The 18243-nt window shown below is 54.3% G+C and overlaps 1 protein-coding gene and 1 pseudogene across 1 annotated transcript in view; both read right to left on the bottom strand.

Annotated features, from left to right (window-relative positions):
- Positions 1 to 13271, bottom strand: part of TM6SF1 (transmembrane 6 superfamily member 1) — a 34024-nt gene extending 20753 nt beyond the window's left edge. The window contains exons 1-3 of the mRNA XM_075558054.1: positions 13149 to 13271; positions 7510 to 7613; positions 3402 to 3499 (exon numbers count right to left, since the gene is read on the bottom strand). Of these exons, the coding sequence (XP_075414169.1) occupies positions 3402 to 3499; positions 7510 to 7613; positions 13149 to 13240 (294 nt within the window). The 5' untranslated portion in view covers positions 13241 to 13271. The remainder of the gene's footprint in view (positions 1 to 3401; positions 3500 to 7509; positions 7614 to 13148) is intronic.
- LOC142455964 (coatomer subunit zeta-1 pseudogene) lies at positions 13257 to 17888 on the bottom strand (annotated as a pseudogene).
- Between the last annotated feature and the right edge of the window lie 355 nt (positions 17889 to 18243).

The following is an 18243-nucleotide window of genomic DNA, read 5'->3' as shown; positions in this document are numbered from 1 at the left end:
GAGTCTATGATCTTCTCAATCCGTTTTCCCACTGGCTGTGGGGAGAGTCGGGCGTGGGACTGAGCAGAGCCGGTGTGAGGAATTCCACCTTCTGGGCGCACGGGATTACCGTGCTACCTCCCTGGTCCCACTCGGCAATTCTCAACTCCAAGTTCCTGTGCGACCACCGGAAAGGGCGAGGACAGAGCATCTTTCCCCCATCAGAAATCATGGAAGACCAAATCATTGGTTGTGAGGCCCCCAAATGACACTTACAACGTTAGCCTTCCCTCCCAGCACCACCGCCCTATCATTGAGTCGTTTCTGCTTTAGCCAAACCAACAGTCACTTCCAACCTCTGCCACCGCCTGGGTTCTTACTTTCCTGGCTGGCGGCTTCACACCTGTGGGGTTATATGCAGCCACCAAGTTAGACAAGCAGCGACCTGATTCACATTTCGCAATCATCTCTTTCTCTTTTGAAAACCGGTCACGATATTTTATGTAAATAAAGGGCAGACAGAGCACAATGATGGGCGTGAGCCCTCTGGGTAGTCCACGGAGCGCAGCGCTTCGGTCTGCTTCGAGGCGCGGCCTGTCGCTCACTCTCGGCCTGCACAGGTTTTCTCGAGTTGAATTTAGCAACGTTCCGATCCTGAGCACGTGGTTTTTCAGAGTCCGCTGTTGGAGCCGTGGAGAGCTCTGCGTGGAGCCGTTCCACGCCGAGGTGTTCACTTGTAGGGTGAACTCGGGCCCCTTTGCCCAGTGGCTCTGCAGAGGGTGGCTCGCATCGCCAGTGCGTGTCACCACGCACTGCGGATGATGCCACTCGGCTTCCACCAAACTCTCCCGCCCTGTCCTGCTGGCTCCGCCATCCCCACAAACACCCTCACCCCCTTTCTACTTGAAAGAGCGAGGATCCCCTTGTCTGTCAATCAACTGGCCTTCTTGCTGCCCTGGGGCCAGGGGCTGCTCCGGGAAGAATCCAGAGAGAGCGGGAGGGGGTGTGGGGGCACTCCTGTGCCCGCCAGCATTTCTCTCTGATGTGCTGTGATCGGTGATGGCTGTCCTTGTTGTTAGTTGCTCTTGTGCAGAGGTCGGCTTGTGAGCCCCTGAAGGGGCAGGGTAAACCTGCACCGGGTCACACAGTGGGCTGGGCGTTGGTTGCTAACCTGAATGGGGGGTCACCCATTTGAACCCACCAGCCAGTGGCTCCTCGGGAGCAAGATGAGACTGTCTGTCCTTACAGGGACTGACAGTCTTGGAAGCTTATATAGCGTAGCGACCACAGGGTCGCATATGTCGGATTGATTCTCTGGCAGCAGAGGAGACTCTATGGAAACAGAGTACCACATAGTTCTCCCATGGAGTGGCTGGTGGGTCCACCCTCAGCCCTGGCAGCTAGCAGCCAAGTGAGACAGACTAGCATAATCCACTGTAAAGCCATCTCCTTGACTGACTGCTGACTGACCTGCCTCCTCCCCCTCCCATCTTGGAAAGTCCCACGAGTGGCTGATCTTAGAATGTGCTCTCATGTTCTTGAGATCAGAACATTGTAATTAATAATGATGTTATAACCAGGACCTTACTATTTGTACTTTATTATCCAGGGTGTTGCAATCAATGCTGCACTCTGTAATGCTCACTACCTCTAAAGAGAAATAGCATTCATTTTATGTTCTGGTCCTGTCCACGCTTGCTCAAGTTCTAGACAAATGATAGAGGCATTTTTGCCTTTAAAGATCCACTGACACGTCCGCTCAGGACTGCAATCAAAGAATTGCTTTGGGATTCCAGCAGTCCGGTTATAACCAAATAAAGACTCTTCTAAATTATCAAGACATTAAGTGGCTGTCATTTATTTGAACCCGCAACGCAAGCGCTTAACTACGGTGCCACCAAGGCTTCTTGCTCTGACTGCCCAAAGCATGCAACCGCATGATTTCCTCAGGGGCCCAGACCAGATGCCAGCCTCGGCCCCTCCTGGTGGTTCACTGGGCGTCCCATGGGCCTCCTCAGCAACCCTGGCTTCATTCACTTCTCCCCTCTCCCGACCTTCCCACCTGGGTTCACTCCTCAATTACCCAGGCTCAAAATCACAGGTCACCTTTGTCTTCCTTGTTCCCCCAAGCAAACTGGTGCAGATCCCATGGTTTTATTTCTACTATAATGCCACCAAGCCACCCTCCCTCTCTGTATGCCCCTAGCAGGGCTCTCGTTCCAGCCAAGTTCGGTGACCACACATCTCCCCTGCTGTCCCAGCCTCATTCCCTCCCTCTGCTGCCCGATGACTGTTCATGAGGGCTGGCTCACAGCCTGTCACCCTCCAAGCCTATGGCAGCTAGCTCCCCAGAGCCTGGTCCTGCAGCCCCCTCCACAGCCCTCAGCCCTGGCCTGGCCTCCCTCACCAGCTCTGCCTCCTGCCAGCATGTCCCTGGAGCACTTGTACCCTCAAATGTCCTCGAAAACCTTGCACTCTCCAGGTGCGGCATTGTTCACTCTCCTTGGAATGTCCTTCAGCCTCCTGGTCTAGCTGGTAACTGTTTGCCGTCACAGCCACTGCCACTGAAGACAAGTGCTGCAGTAGTGCTGTCACCTTGACAGAGCTCTCCCCCTTGCTCCCAGCAGGAGGCAATCGCTGCCCCTCCTCCTTCAGCGCCGCAGGCCTGTGTGGACCACCACCTCTGTGCCTGGACACTGAGCTGGGGCAGGAAGGTGCTGGAGTCTAATTCAGCCAGGCCTGTAGGAGGAGTTCTGGTGGCCTACCGGTTACACATTGGGGTGCTAACCACAGGTTAGCAGTTTGAAACCAGCAGCCATCCTGAGGGAGCCACATGAGGCTTCCTACTCCCATAGAGAATTATTCTTACAGTAGCTGGTGCAATGGCTTATCAGGGATAGGGGGGGAGGGGAGGTTGGAAGGTAATTGGAAAGGTGATAACAAACACAGGACTGGGGAGGATGTCCTGGAACTAATTGTGGTGGTGTACATACAACTCTTTTTACTGTGACTGAACTATGAAAGTGTATGATATGTGAATTATGTCTCAAGAAAACTATCAGGAGCAAGAAAAAGAGTCTCAGAAATCCACAGGGGCAGTTCTACCCTTCGCTCTGGGGTCACTGTGATGAGTCAGAACTGACCCAATGGTACTGAGAATTCAAGTAGAGGGGCAAGGTTACCCACCTGGAACTGGGGTGGGAGGGGCAAGTCCTAAGAGCTGAATATGAAAGGGAACTGTCCTTGATCTAATTCTAGTTTTCTGCTTCATTTTCCATGAGGATAAACAACCTAGTCTATGGCAGTCAATGGAATTTTCTGTGTATCATACCAGCTTACTTTAAACTACAGCATTTCTGTCTCTGAGCAAAGTGCTCTGGGCTCCTGACCCCTTTGATCCTAATCACTAAGCGGCCACGTACCTCTCTCAAGTAGTGCACCATGAAGCCGTCGATGACTCCATCCTGCTCCAGGCCTATGATGAGGTTCACCACACTGGTAAATCCAAAGACGGCGTAAACTAGGGCAGAGAAATCAGCAGTTAAGAAGCAGAAGCTCAGCAGACCATGACAAAGAGCTGGCGTCAGCCAGTAAGAGTAGGTTGCTTCTAATGTTTTCCACAACATATCTTCTGCACTTCCGACGGACACTCTGTGTTCACAAATCTCCCCACTGCTGCCCGCGTGCTCACACTCAGGCTTTGTCATCCTCTGCCTGTGACCCTGAGGAAGGCCCCGGACACCTGGGGTCTCATGAGCCAGAGTCATGAACCTGATGGCACCTATCCTCCATGGCCCTCTCAGCGGCTACCCAGGACCAAGGACCACTTGCCCCCCAGTTAACACAGAGGTGGCCACCAGGGTAAAACAATGGCTTCACCTGGGTGCCGGTGAGTTGCCTCAGACTCCTGGTGCCCTGGGTGCCTCAGAGCAGAACTGTGCTGTGCAGGATTTTCAAGGGCCTCTGGTCACAGGGCCAGGTCTTTCTGTCAAGGTTTCTCTGGGCGGTCTGCAGCCTCCAGCCTTTTGGGGAGCAGCTCACCATCTGTACCACCCACCAGATTCCACTGAGTTCATTTCGACTCACAGGGACCCTATCTCTAGACGGTTGTGGAGGCTGTCAGTCTTCACAGGGGCAGATAACCTCAGCTGTCTCCCTCTAGGCGGCTGGGGGTTTCGAGCTTCAGACGTGGCTATTAGCAGTCCAACCTGCTAGTGCCACCAGGGCTAGGGGACTCCTAAAAAAGAACAGGCTGGATGAGGCAGGCCATTCACTCAACCATGAAGTAGGCCCATCACAGTTTGTCCAACGTTTGCCTGAGTCCACACTGAAGAGCCTACAGATGGACAAGGAGCTGACACAGAGGCGAGACTGGCTCTCAGACAAGGACCAATGAGGAAGTAATGAGAACAACTGTACAAGATGGGAGCCCTGGCCACGAAGGAAGCAAGACAGAGTCATCTTAGGGAATCCTACTCGGGAGACGAGAATCTCTTCACCAGACTTAAAAAACACGATCCACAAATGGCGGAAAGAATCAGATTTTTAAACAGTGGGTAATCAAATAGGTCGAAGTAGCTGCGTTTTCAAGTTGAAATGGGTCACGTGAGAGGTTTGGCCAACAGAAACATTACAGGGATAACTATGAGTCTAAGAAAAGCCACGGGACAAGAACTTAGAGAAGCACACCCCAAGCTGACCCAAATCCACTGCTTCTGACTCACAGAGGTCCTTTACAGGAGCAGACAGCCTCATCTTTCTCCTGAGAAGCGGATGGTGGGTTTGAACTGCTGACCTTGCAGTTAGCAGTCCAATGCGTAACCCACTCCGCCCACCAGGGCTCCTTTCTAGATGCCTGGGGAAGGTTAATTCACTGAGAAGGGAAGCTGTCCTTGCCCTGAGACAGCCGCCTGCAGCCAGGAGTCCAGCCTTGCATCTTGCAGACCCTGCCTTTCCTGCAGCCCCACACAGGCCTTTGGCCCAGTTTTCACCATCAAAATCACGTTCTACCACTCATCTCTCAGGACTGTCCCAGGTGACTAGCGCTGTATGTCCCCAAGGAAAGGAGTGCTCAGCACAGGGTCACTGGATTGCTCTCCCAATGGGTCTGATGCCACACGCAGGTCAGTCCCTATTTAAGAAATGACGCCCAGTGGACCAGGAGTCTGGCCCGGGGCTTGATCCTGAGGTTTCAGTGTGATCTGACTCAGAAACTAAATTCATGCCGGGAACCTCACTGATGTGAAAAGTGCCCTGGTGGCGCTGTGGGTTTGCTGCTGGGCTGACCCGGCAGCCATTGCTAGGGAGAAGTGTGGAGTACCGAGGGCACATGAGACGGGCACCCCACCCAAGGTTGCAGGAGGTGGAAGACAAGAAAGAGTACTGGTGATTGTGGGCTCGATGGAGGGGGACGGCCCTGAGCAGCTCAAGCCATTCACACACTGGGTTGGGCACCAACAGGTTGGTGGTTCAAAAGCCCTCCCAGCGGTGCCTCAGCAGAAAGACCTGGCAATCTATTTCCAAAAACCACAGCCATTAAACCTCTAGGGAGCACAGTTGTACCCTCATACACACGGGGTACATGTGTCAGAGTCACCTTGATGGTCCCTGGCAGTGGCCACAGAGTGGGGAGAGGCAGAGAGCAGCCGGAGGCTAGTCTGGAGGCAGGCAGTGTCAGATCAGAGGCCACAGGAGCTGGCCAGGAGGGAGGGCATGAGCTTCAATGCCAGACAGGCCTGGCTCCCCCATTGCCTGGCTCTGAACCCTTTCTCCAAGTTTCAGGGTTTTTATATTCGAGTTGAGGAAAATGACTGGTAAATCCATTGCAGTTGAGTTGATTCCCATGACAGCAGCATGTGTGTTGGAGTGGGACTCCACGGGGTTTTCACAGCTGTCATCTTTTAGTAGAAGATCACCAAGCCTTCTCCAAAAGCCTCTGGTTGGGTTGGTGGACCATTCAATTAGTGCAAACCATTAGCCATACCCAGGGCCCTAGTTGTCGTTAGCTGCTGCCGAATCGATTCCTAATCCTGATATCTTTTCCATGTCTTTCTCTACTTTAGCCCAGATCCCCTGAGCAAAGACCGCTTCCTGAGCCATACACAATGGGCTTGGCCACATGACTTGCTCGGACCAATGGAGTGTGAGTTAGAGTGATGGTGGCCAGTTCCAAGCCTTAAGAGGCGTGCCCCCCCACCCCAACCCCGGTGAGTCCTGGTGGTATAGTGGTTAAGTGTTGGGAGCTAACTGCAAGGTTATCAGTTCGAAACCACCAACCCCCAATGGGAGAAAGATAGGACTTTCTACTCCCATAGAGTTACAGTCTCAGAAACCCAAGGGGGCAGGGGTGACCTATAGGGGCTCCAGGACTCAGAAGTGATGAGATGGCAGTGGGTTTGGTTTGGCTTGGATCCCTCTTGTGCTTTTGTACCGTCCGAGCAAAGGGCTCGCCCTGAGGAACTGGTGGCCTGAAACAAAGAGGCTCTGGCTACTCATGGCGTGAACACGAGACTAATGTGAGCTGCTGAAGGGCATGGCCGGCGATCAGAAGGGTGTTTGTTACTCAGCGTGGCTGAAGCAGAAGTAAAGCACACAGCAAGCCCCCGGCACAGGGAGTGCTCAGGTGGCATGATGGAAGAAGTGCAGACACTGAGCCGGGAGGGGGTCATTCAATGCTGGGTCACACGCAGTAGGCCCTTGACCACGATTCTGAGCCTTCCTGAGGCAGCATTTTCATCTGGGGGCCAGACCACTTAACCAGCTGCCGTCAGTCAAGCTGATTCCAATTCATGGCAACCCCAATCACGGAAGCGTGTGTGTTTCAGAGCCGCGTGGGGTTTTCAGGGGCTGGGTTTTCAGAAGGCGATCTCCACGCCTTCCTTTCAGGGCACCTCTGGGTGGGCGCAAGCCTCCAATCTTGTAGTTGGCAGCCAAAACGTTAACCACCCAGGGCTGGCACCACCCAGGGACTCTCGTCCACCTCTGGACGGAGGGATGGGTGCTGTGAGAACGAAATAAAACAATGCCTCACAGAGCTCAGAGTGCGGGGGCTCGACCGCGGGTGTTTATATCGACTCCATAAGCACATCGCTTTGCCAGGCACTGCGTGTCGTCCCCTGCAATGGCACCTTGCTGAATCCTTGTTCCCATGCTCGGTGCTAGGTACAAGCATGTCCTCGTATTACTTATGTGTGGGCGTAGGGCCTGTCCAGGAAACTGGCGTGCCAGGTGAATGGAGTTGTTGGCAGGAAGTTCAGGAAGGAATGAGTACAGGGTGCGGGTCACAGTTCAGAACACACTGGAGGCGAGGAATGGAGAGGTAGATGGCCAGACCCTGGAGGTACCCCTGTCTGGGAGAGGGGAGGGCCACAGCGTGGAAGGCAAGGGCCACATCTTCCTCAAAGACGTTTCTAGCCACTTCACTGGCGGGGTCAGAGTTCTTATCCCCAAGGAGGAGGCTGGAGACCAGCTCTCAGACATGAAGTGGACAGGAACAGGCTCTGCCCCTCCCACCCTCCCGCGGATGCATACCGTAGAACAGTGGGTCCCGGGGAGGTTTTCTTTTGACGAGGACCCGCGCCAGCAGGGCCACCAGGAGCAGGATGAGGGCAGCAACCCCCACAATGGTCCAGGAACTGCAAGAAACAGAGCAGGGAGGCGGTCACTTATCAACACAACCGGCTAGTGCCTGGAATTTCCTGACCATTGATTGCTCTCGCTGCCAGCCCGCCTCTGCCTCAGCCCAGGGGGAGCCCATGACCTCCGGCCTCCCTGCCCTCTACTCCTGAGGCCTCCTCCTGGAAGAGGGGGTGGTGCTGAGGCGGCCAGGGGCCAGGGCCACCTCCTCCGTGGGGCAGCACCAGGCTTACGGGAGCTAGCTGACATGGGTCCAGCAGTCAGAAGCCAGAGGTTGTAGCCCGCACTCCGCCCCTCACCGAGAGGTTGTAAGCTCATGGAAAGGACAGTCGGGTCATTTCATTCATCTGCTTGGTGGTGGTGGTGGTGTGAGGTGCCATCTAGGGGGTTCCAACCCACAGCGACCCTGCGTGCAACCACTCTGCCCTGTGCCATCCTCACACTGTTCTCGTGCCTGAGCCCTGGGTGGGAGCCACCGTGTCCGTCCATCCCTCTCCTTGAAGGCCTCGCTCTGTCCGGCTGCCCCTCCAGTTTACTGAGCAGGCTCTCCTTCTCCAGGGGCTGGCCTGCTGCTGGCAGACACAGCCAAAGGACGTGAGGGAAAGCCTCCCCGTCCTTGCCGCTAAAGAAAATCATTGCCTCACTTCATGCATCTGATCATTCATTCATGGTCCTTGTCGTTAGCACCCTCGAGTCGGCTCCGACCCATCGCAACCCTGCACCCAGCCGAACCGAACACGGCACGGCCCCGCGCCATCCTCACGATCGTGTCTGTGCCTGCGGCCCTCGATGCGGCCACTGTGCCCATTCAGTAGTTGGGAAAGTATATGGAAGACGGCACTGCGCAGCTGTGTGTGCGCCTGGTAAGAGTCCTGGTGGTGCACTGGTTAAAGCACTCAGCCAGGAATGCCGAGGTTGGTGAATGGGGCCAGCAGATGAAATCGTCTGATCTTTCAAGGCGCACAGCCTCCGCACCCCACGGGGCTCTTCTCCCATGTCCTAAGGGGTGGCTATGAATCAGAATCAACTCAATGACAGCAGGTTTGGGAGTGGATGTGCCAGGCACCAGGGACACAGATGAACAGGCAAAGTCCTGTCTCCGTGGCGGAGCCTGTCTCAGTGGCCTATGAGCCCTACCAACCAGTAAGTCGCTTTAATCCCACCCTGATACTTTCCCGCCCCTACCTGGGGTTCTAGATGAAGCCACACAGGCCCCTGCCAATGGCCAGCTGCACTGAGCCTACTGAACGACCCCACAGAGCAGCTCTGAGCACCTCTCCTCAGCAGAAGCCCCGCCCCCACCCCACACAGCTCAGCCCCAGAGCTCTTGGATAACCTTCCGCCAAGGAGGCCTCCAGGACCCCTCGAACTTCTAGAAGCACCCTTTTCAGCCTTAGAGAAGAAAGAGAGTGAAACAGAAAGTTTCCAGGAATACACATCTATAAGTCACAGTCCCCCCCCCCCTCCCACCCCGCCTACCAGCACCGCCAAAAGCTCAGGGACCTACCCATGCTCCAGTCCATCCCACACACCTGCAGCTGGCTTCCGGCAAAGCACCAGTCAGAACGCTGCCGCCAGAGGGGTCAGTCAGTATGCAACACCTGTTCATCCACTGTGGGTTGACAGGACCCCAGACCGGCCAGAGACACAGGAGAGACGCACTCCCATCGCCTGGCCCTGCATCCCACACTGAGTTGAAAAAGGGAACCTCTGAACATGAGGGGCCCCCAATTTCCAGACACTACCATAAACCTATAAAATCAGAGCACCTCAGGGGTGAGACCTGAGAATAAGCAGCCTTCTCAAGACACCTGGAGAACCACGAGGCCGGGGTCAGCCTGGGAATGCTGAGAAAATACGCAGGAGTCAGTGGACAAGGGCTGGCTAGGTGGAGGATGGAGGGACGATGGGTGAATTGGGGGTGAGCGGGTGGATGAGGAATTGTTCTGTATGAATAAGGATGTCCATGTCAGTGTCGGGCAGGGGGGTGACCCAGGGTGTTTCCGGTGGCACACACAGGGAAGATGCGCCAGCTTCTTCCGTGAGCTTCTGAGGAAGGAGGAGGAAGCCTCTGGGTCTCAGTGTACGCTGGTGGACTAGAGCAGCGTGCGACGTGTGCTGTGGAAGTCCACGGGCACTGGAATGGGGGACAGCCTGAGACCTGGAGAGACCTCCATTCTTGCTGCTGAGGACCTGAGCGATCACGCCGCCAGCGCCGCCACCATGCAGTTGGTGCCCTAGGGGGAGCAGTGCAAACTGGTTCACGGTGCCCTCTCTGGAGCTCCACCTCCAGGGGACGAGGGGGAAGAAACAGTCCCTGAAGACCCTCCCTGATGGCTGGGGCAGGCCCTTCTCGGAACAAGGGCATAGGCGTCCAGCAGGGACTCGGGGGAGGGCCGCTAAGGCTGTGAAGGGTGATAAAGTTTCTCATCTTGGGAAGGGCCTTACTGATGCCTTTGTGTCGACAGACACCTCCGGAGAGGGGGCAGGTCTAGGTGAGCATGAGCAGGGTGAGTGAGTATCTGAGAGAAAGATAGCAACCCTTTCCTGGTCTTGCTGACTCTAATGGGTATGTTCTTTCTTTCCGTTTCTTCTTGACTCCCTCCCCCCACCTGCCCCCAAGATTTTATAAAGGTCTGGTGAAAAGGAAGCCCAGTTCAACACATTGGAAGATGACTACATGTCTGCTCTGCACAAGGGGCTGCGCTGGGCACGACCGATGATGGCAAGCCGGTGGCAGGTTGGTTCTCAAACGCCGACCACAGCAGAGGGCCTCTGGTAGGAAAGATGCAACCAAGGGGGCTCCACGAAGGGTGGGAGAAAGCACATCTGCTTGGAGGGAGGATGTGGTTGGTAGTCACATAAGCTGGTGTCAACTTGAGCCTATTAAGAGTGAAGGGCTGGCATTTGGCCTGTCAATCAGGTCGCAGCTTGATGACCTCATTTGGAGGCACTGAGATAAATAACCACTGGAGGCGGGACCTACACCCTCTGCTTCGTCTTCCTGCTGACAAGCCACATGGAGCTACACTGATGGAGCCAGAGCCCTGGAGCTGGAAGAGCCACGTGGAGACCCATGCCAGCGCTGAGATGCTTCCATCACCACTGGATCCACAAGACTTTCCAGCCACTGGCCTGTGATCTTCCTGCACTCGGCTGTATAGCATGTGTTGCATGAGTCTGAAGATGGACTTATAGACTGGCATCAGACAGATGTGCTAATATCAAACTTATGGACTTGATCTGGACTGGGCTGGGATGTTTTCTAATATACAATTACTCTTTGTATAAAGCTCTTTTTTATACACATATGTGTGTCTATAAATTTGTTTTTCTTGTCCACCCAGACTTGCACAGAGGGTCTGGAAAGACGAGGTGATCTTTTTTCCTTAGGCCCCTAAGGTCTGGGTCAGCAAGAGAGAAAGATTCCCCCTCCCCCCACCAGAAGGAACAGCATGAGGCAGGTCAGGAGGTAGGGGGCATCGTGAGGTGTGTCCAATGGCCAAGACAAGTGTAGAGTGTCTGGGACTGGGGTGCTGAGGCTGAGAACGGTGCAGGAGGAGGGGGCAGTGTGAGGCGTGTCCAATGGCCAAGACGAGTGTATAGTGTCTGGGACTGGGGTGCTGAGGCTGAGAACGGTGCAGGAGGAGGGGCTGGGCCAGCAGCTCACAGAAGAGCCTTGGCCAAGTCTAAGTCAGAGAGAGCAGTGCCTGACAAAGTTGAAATACAGGATACCCTGGGAGCAGAGCGGGTCCAGGGCAGTAGGGGATGGAGAAAGAAAAGGAGGAGTCGGTTTCACTAGATTGTTAACTTGCCACAGGACGGGGAGAATGGCTGCAACCAATTCAATTCCACACACACTCTCAAGTCAGTTTCAGCTCACAGTGACCCCCAAAGGATCTCCAAGGCGGTCATCATTTCGGAGGCCATTGCCACATCTTCCTCCTGCAGCGCGTCCAGTGGTTTCACACTGCGAACGCGTAGGTTAGGAGCCCAACCATGCCATGACCATCTTCCTAGCAGCTCAACCCCAAGCCTAGGATTCCCGCTCACATATCATCTTCATTGTGATACAATCTTTTAGTAAGATCATCTGCTTTCTGTCCAAAATATCCCTCTCCCCCCCCTACTCCCCTCCCCCACTGCCCCAACTGCGCCTGGTGCTCCTGTCTGGAAGGTTCTGTCCCCAAGTCTTCTGGTGGCTGCCTCCTGCTGCTCAGGTGCCACCTCATCGGTGAAGCCTTCCTTGACTACCACTGTCTCATGTCCCCCTATTTGACTGCCTTCAGAGTGCGTCATGTCTATTTATATAGTTGTGTCCACGTGTCCCTGCACACACCCTCCAGCGTTTCCTGGCTTATTCAAAACGATGTCCGCATCCCCTGAACAGTGCGGACAGAGCACACAGCAGGTATTCCATAAGCATTGGCTGATAAATACTGTTAGGAGTGCAGGATCTTTGCAGACATCTGACATGCAACTGCTTCTTCAAGGACACGCACCCCCAAACTGGGTCAGGCCTCCTCCGAGGAAGCCCTCTCAGAGTGGGCGGGGTCTGGATACAGCCAGCAGCAAGTGGTGGCCACAGCAGGGAGAGAGGAGGAAGCCTGCACTTCACAGGCAGGAGGATGGCGGAGGCGGTTGTTAACCTACAAAACTGAGGTAATTTCCTTAGGCCAACTGCTGGGAAGTCAGAGGTAACAGGCTACTTCCTCCTCCCCAAAGACCAGCACCGCTTTTCCACTGCTTGCTGCAGGCTGGTTAGTCCACAGCTGCCCACAGGACCAAACCTCATCCGCAGCCGCTCAGCTCAGCCCGGTCCACTTCCGTAGCTTTGAAACTGGCCCCTCTCCCCTACTTCCTCGTTCTGCCACAAGACCGACTCAAGAGCCCTTCCTCATTCGCAAGCACACCTCACTGGACCCTCACGGTACCGCCCAAGAGAGACATCAGACAGGCCACAAGTGAGGCCAGGCCGCACACTGTAGTGTCCAAGACCGCTCTAGAACCCAAGTCTTCTGCCTGATGGGCCGGGGCTATTTCTGAAGGTCGTCCCCCCCCACCGTTTCTAAAACTAATAAGAAATGCTAAGCATGTGCATGTCCATACATGGGCACGCTCCTGGCTTACACGGACGGGATGGAACCGGGCACAACTGGAGAGGGGCAGGCCACGCCGGGGAGTTTTCCGCGCGCTCACACGGCCCGTCCCCCGCGGCTGGCCCACAGGCGCCTCAAGGGCAGGAGCGTCCCCTTCTTGACCTCTGGAACCCCCCCACCTGGCCGTGCGCCGCCACGGCACGGCACCCCGGGCGGGCGCCCAGCACTTGGCTCCGGAATGGGGGAGACATCCCCAGGTCTGAGATGCCCCCTGCGCACAGCGCCCCGGGCCGTCCCCCGCCCCCCCACCTACCTCCCCCAGGAGCCGCGCGGACTGCAGCTCCCAGCCCGAGCCCAGAGTGGCGGCCGCTCCAGCCGGCGGCCAAGCGGGGTCCCCGGCCCGGCGCCGACCCCCGTCGCGCCCGCTCAACTCACTCCTGCTGGGCCACCAGATGGTTGAAGACGTAGGTGACCGGGATGGCCGAGAGGGACAGCACGAAGACCCCGGTGGCCGCGGAAGCACTCATCGCCGCCGCTCACCCTTCACCGCATCCCCCGCGCCGCCGCCCCGCCCCGGCTCCCCGCGGCGCCCGCGCCCCCTCGGCGGGGCCCTTCGGGCGCCCCCCTCCACGCGGCCGCAGCCCCGCCCAGCGCCGCCCGCCGCCGGGGCGCGCAGGGCCCCGACGCGACCGGAGCCCCGGCCGGGACAGGTGCCCTGGAGGCTCGGGCTCTGCGGGAAGGCGGCGGCGCAGTCCTGGCCCTGGGCACCGCCGGGAGCTTGTGGCCGACGACCTGAAGGGGCGCTGGGCTGAGCCGCGGGCCAGCGGAGGGTGGAGCCAGAGCAGGGGTGTCCTGGCGCTAAGGACCCGCGATCCTGCACGTGGGGGACTGGGGAGTAGAGCCTGAGACTCATGAAACCACGAAACCTGTGTGCCAGCGGCCGCCTGGTAGACCATGGGTGCCCAGCTGGTGAGCGGTCGACCTGGGTCAAGTTACTTAATGCTGTATTTGTATCTGTGACACAGCGGTAGCACAAGTGTGATTCTGAGATTCGCTGGCTTCATGTGACGGTTTACCCTGCTCTGCTATAACCCCCTCCTCCCCTTTTAAAATTTTTAATTGATTTTTAAAATTTAATTTTTAAATGCTGTCCCATCCCTTTCAGTTCCAGGTCAGCTCCAGACAGACTGCCTGCCTGGGGCGCCCGAGGGACAAAGACTGGGAGGCAGGAGCAGATAGATGCCCACTGGCTACAGAGCATATAGTAGCTCACTTTCCTCAGTCTCCTTAAAGAAAAAGGCGTTTTACTATGATTTCCTTTTACTGTCAATAACTTTGTTCCTCTGGCAGTATTTTGAATAGTGCATCATAAAATCGAACACCTGCCTGCGAGTGAACATTTGAGAACAGCACCAGCAAGTGATGCGCAACCACACCCTACCAATGACAAGGTGGACCACTGGTGCCCGCTCACTCCGGTCCATTGGCTGATGAGAGGAAGGGAGACCAGTTGGCCGTCATTGGGCATGTACTCAAGGGCCCATTTGGGGAAAGGACACAGCCCCTATCAGGGCTGGCCATCTGAAGAAACCCTCTGGCACTTTTTAGAAAGGAGGAGAGTGAGCTGCATGGGCTGTGGCCTCCCGAGCCATCCCAAAGTCAGCTCTCCTGGTACTGCTTGTAGACGCTCCAAACTGAAGCCTTGGCCTGAACCGGAATCAAGCCCTAGTTTCTCTCTGTGGCTTTCTTATCTCTAACTTGGACCTCGCTCTCTCCCAAAACGGCTTCTAATCTTCCTGACTTTCCTTGAACTCCTTCCCACCTGACAACAAATATTCCTGAGACCCCTTATCTCTCCCCAGCCCGTCTTCAAGGTCCCCCCAGGCCCCCCTGCATCACCGCTCAGATGCTGCTACATGGACCATGCCTTCTCTCTTCCATGCTTGGAACCCCTCCCTCTGTTCCGGGTTGTTTCCCGCCTGAGAACATCCTTACGCATGCTCCAACTTCCAACTGCACTCCTGGGACCTGAGTTTCCTCCCCACCTACCATCTTCTCTCCGTCCTCTCTCACCCACACTCGGGTCAGATGGTCACATCTGTGCTGATAACCCCCAGCACCGCTGCCTGGGGTTACCTTGGACGTGGCCAAAAGGAACTTCACAGTCATCCTCCAGACCTGCTGCACCTGACCTGGTTGGCACCACACACCTGAGCCAGAAATCCAAGTGCCCACGATAGTACCAGTCTCTCCCTAATTCCTTGGGTTACAACAGCCCTGCCAGTTTGTTTGTTGTTGTTGTTTAAGTAATAGCCTTATTAAGATTTAAGTCGTGTTCCATACAATTTGCCCTTTTAAAGTGTAAAATTTGGTAATTTTCACAGAATTGCCTAATCATTATTATTTAATTGCATCACATTTCATCATTCCCCAAATAAACTCCATACCCCTTAGCTATCATCCCCTCTGGGAGAAAGACAAAGCTGTCTGCTTCCATAAAAAAAATGTTAAGCCTCAGGAACCCAAAGGGGCAGTTCTGCTCCATTCTACAGAGCCAATATGAGCTGGAATTGACTGCAGGCAGTGAGTTTGGTGTTGAATTGGGTTTTATCATCCCCTTATTTTCTTATCCTCGTATCCTCTCTTCTCCAGGTATAAGCAATTGCTGATCTACTTTCTCTATACAGTTTTGCTATTTGGGGTAGTTAATAAATCAGTGGAATCATACAATAAGTAGCATTTTGCATCTGGCTACTCCCACTTAGTATAATGTTTTCAAAGTTCATACATGTCTTAGCATGTATCAGAACTTCATTCCTTTCTTTTAAAAAACTGTTTTATTTTTTTTTGTTTTGAACGTTTTATTAGGGGCTCATACAACTCTTATCACAGTCCATACATATACATACATCAATTGTATAAAGCACATCTGTACATTCGTTGCCCCAATCATTCTCAAAGCATTTGCTCTCCACTTAAGCCCTTTGCATCAGGTCCTCTTTTTTTCCCCTCCCTCCCCGCTCCCCCCAAAAAACTGTTTTATTGTGATCATCTACAGATAACGAAACATTTCAAAAATCGTCACATGTGACATTTGAGTGATATTAAATATATTCATCATATTGTTCCACCACTCTCATTAACTGTCCCTGAATTTTTCTCTCAGCGCAATTCTGTCAACTAGACTTCCCAAATAGCTCTCCTGTCTGTGCTACCACTGTGATAGTTCAACGCTGTACCCTCTTTCATCTAGACTACGTTGTAGCCTTCTCCTCCTTATCGCCCTCATCTTACCTGCATACTCCCTACCACCCACCCACCCACATCCTCTTTGCTTTCCTTTCCTCATTATTTTGTTTTTATTTATTTATTTTTACAAAGAAACCTGTTTTATTCCTCTTGACAGGGAGCTGCGTATGAAGGTGGCTATCTCCCGACCCCATACATTTCTTACACCAAGTATGCCCAGTTTTCTGCCCACTTTCATCTTGGAGAACTGGCAGTTAGTGAGTAGGAGGGAACCTTTAAGTCTCAAGAAGTTTTTTTGTGAGATTTTTTTGGGGGGTGGGAAGAAAGTTTTCAGTGGAGAAAATTAGACCCAAGGGTGGGTGGTTCCACCTTCCGAAGGAAATGCAAATCCCAAAAGCTTGATGGAAAGAGACACTTCTCTCCGCCACCTGGGTCAGAGGAGTGTCCAGACCCTTGGATGTGCGGCAAAGCAAAGGTGGAGAGGAGAGGGTTAAGCAGCCGAGAGACTGCTGACCTAGACAGAGGAGGGACATGTATGTGGGGGAGCCTAGGGGGTGGAGAGCCCAGAGATCCAAGTCATACATTCTGCCCCCTCTCCAGTTCTGAGCAGAAGTTCTCTCCAAGACTAGAACGGAGTTTCCATTCCTGAGATTGGCCTTGCTCCAGGGCACCAAGAGGATGAGCCAGGAGAAGACCCCCGGTGGTGAAGGTGGACAGCGAGGGTAGTGGACGCAGGGATGGACACTCCCACATGCACATTCACAGGCTATCGCAGTGTTGAAGCTACAGTGTGCGGCTCTGACTGAACTACAGATTTCATAATCTCTATCCACTAAAATTTAAATCACGGAAATTTCTTCTCCTCTGTGTCCACCCTGTGAGCTGATCCCAATCCTTTTTCCAAGCCTGGCAGACAGGACAGTAAGAAGGAAAGGGAGAAAGCGCTGAGGACAAGAAGGGGGGCAAAGCCCCCAACTCATCCTCGACTCTCGGCCAGGCCATCATTCTATGCCGGACATATGGCTGCTGGATGAAGGCCGGGCCAAGGGAGAGAAACACCCAACACATTCCTTCTCCTGCTTTGATCTGAAGTGTGGCTGCAGCAAAGGGACAGAAGTGGAGGAGAAACATGACAGGAGGACAGGGGAGTATAATCCAGCCTAGAAAGGCAGAGGGGGTTTCCCTCTCCTGTGTCTGAATCTAGTGGAGCTTTACTCCAAGACAAAACGGGGGGGGGGGGGGAGAGAGAGAATCACAAATAACATGGAGTTTTAGGGACCCCTGTGTTCCCCAAGATGACCTTGAGAGCGTCAGTTCTGGGGACCTGGGTGAGAAGTCACAGGAGACATGTGATGTTTGCAGGGAGGCGAGGAGCCAGGAACAGCGGGTCTTTACGAGGCAGTGACCACTTGACCTGTTCTTTAGCTGACTGCAGCACCTGAGCTACTGTCTGCTCTGTAAGGGGCACATCTTCACCCCTTAATGCCACCCGGTGGATTACTTGCTGAGGACCACTCTCTAGGATCACCCCTCCATCCACGATCTCATCCACAGCCAAGAAAAGCCCTTCCATGTTCTCCAGGAGAGCTCGCTTTTCTACATTTTTCCTCAGCATCTGGCTGAAGGAGTCGAAGAGGCACTTCAGAACAGCCGTGAGCATCAGCTCGTTTTCATAGGAGCTGCCAATCACATAAAGAGAGAGATCAGTACTGCCTTTATAAACCACTGTGGGGCCTTCCAGGGGGGGCAGTTTCAGTGTCAGTCCGAGGAGTCTGGTTGAAATGCTCCTCTCAAAGGCCTTTGCTCCTTGACACTGGGGTAGGTGGCATCAGAGTACCGTGGGGCACACAGGGAGGGCTCCGAAATCAGTGCCTCCACCTTGACCCGCAGCTGGTGCAGACGTGGAGCCTCAAAAGCTTCCCTCATTACTTAGTCTATCAAAAATTAACTTGCTTATACAATGGTTTCCTGATCTACGCCTCTCCCTCCATACTCGACTTCTGAGGTTCGGAACCTTATCTGTCTTATTAGCTGTTCTGTTCCTCTCGTCGAGATTCATACCTGGTACTTGGGAAGTCCACTACCCATCTTCAATCACTATCCATCTGTCACTTTGTCATAATGTGATGGCTTGAGAGCTGCTTATGATGCTGGGAACTATGCCTCTGGTGTTCAAAACCCCAGTAGGGTCATCATGGTGGACAGGTTCCAGCCGAGCTTGCTAACTCAGACAGACTAGCAGAAAGGGCTGGTGATAAACAAACACCTCATCGACCCCAGG

This window comes from Tenrec ecaudatus, chromosome 9 (genome assembly GCF_050624435.1).
Source record: "Tenrec ecaudatus isolate mTenEca1 chromosome 9, mTenEca1.hap1, whole genome shotgun sequence".
Taxonomy (NCBI): domain Eukaryota; kingdom Metazoa; phylum Chordata; class Mammalia; order Afrosoricida; family Tenrecidae; genus Tenrec; species Tenrec ecaudatus.
This window is presented reverse-complemented; position numbering and strand designations above follow the sequence as displayed.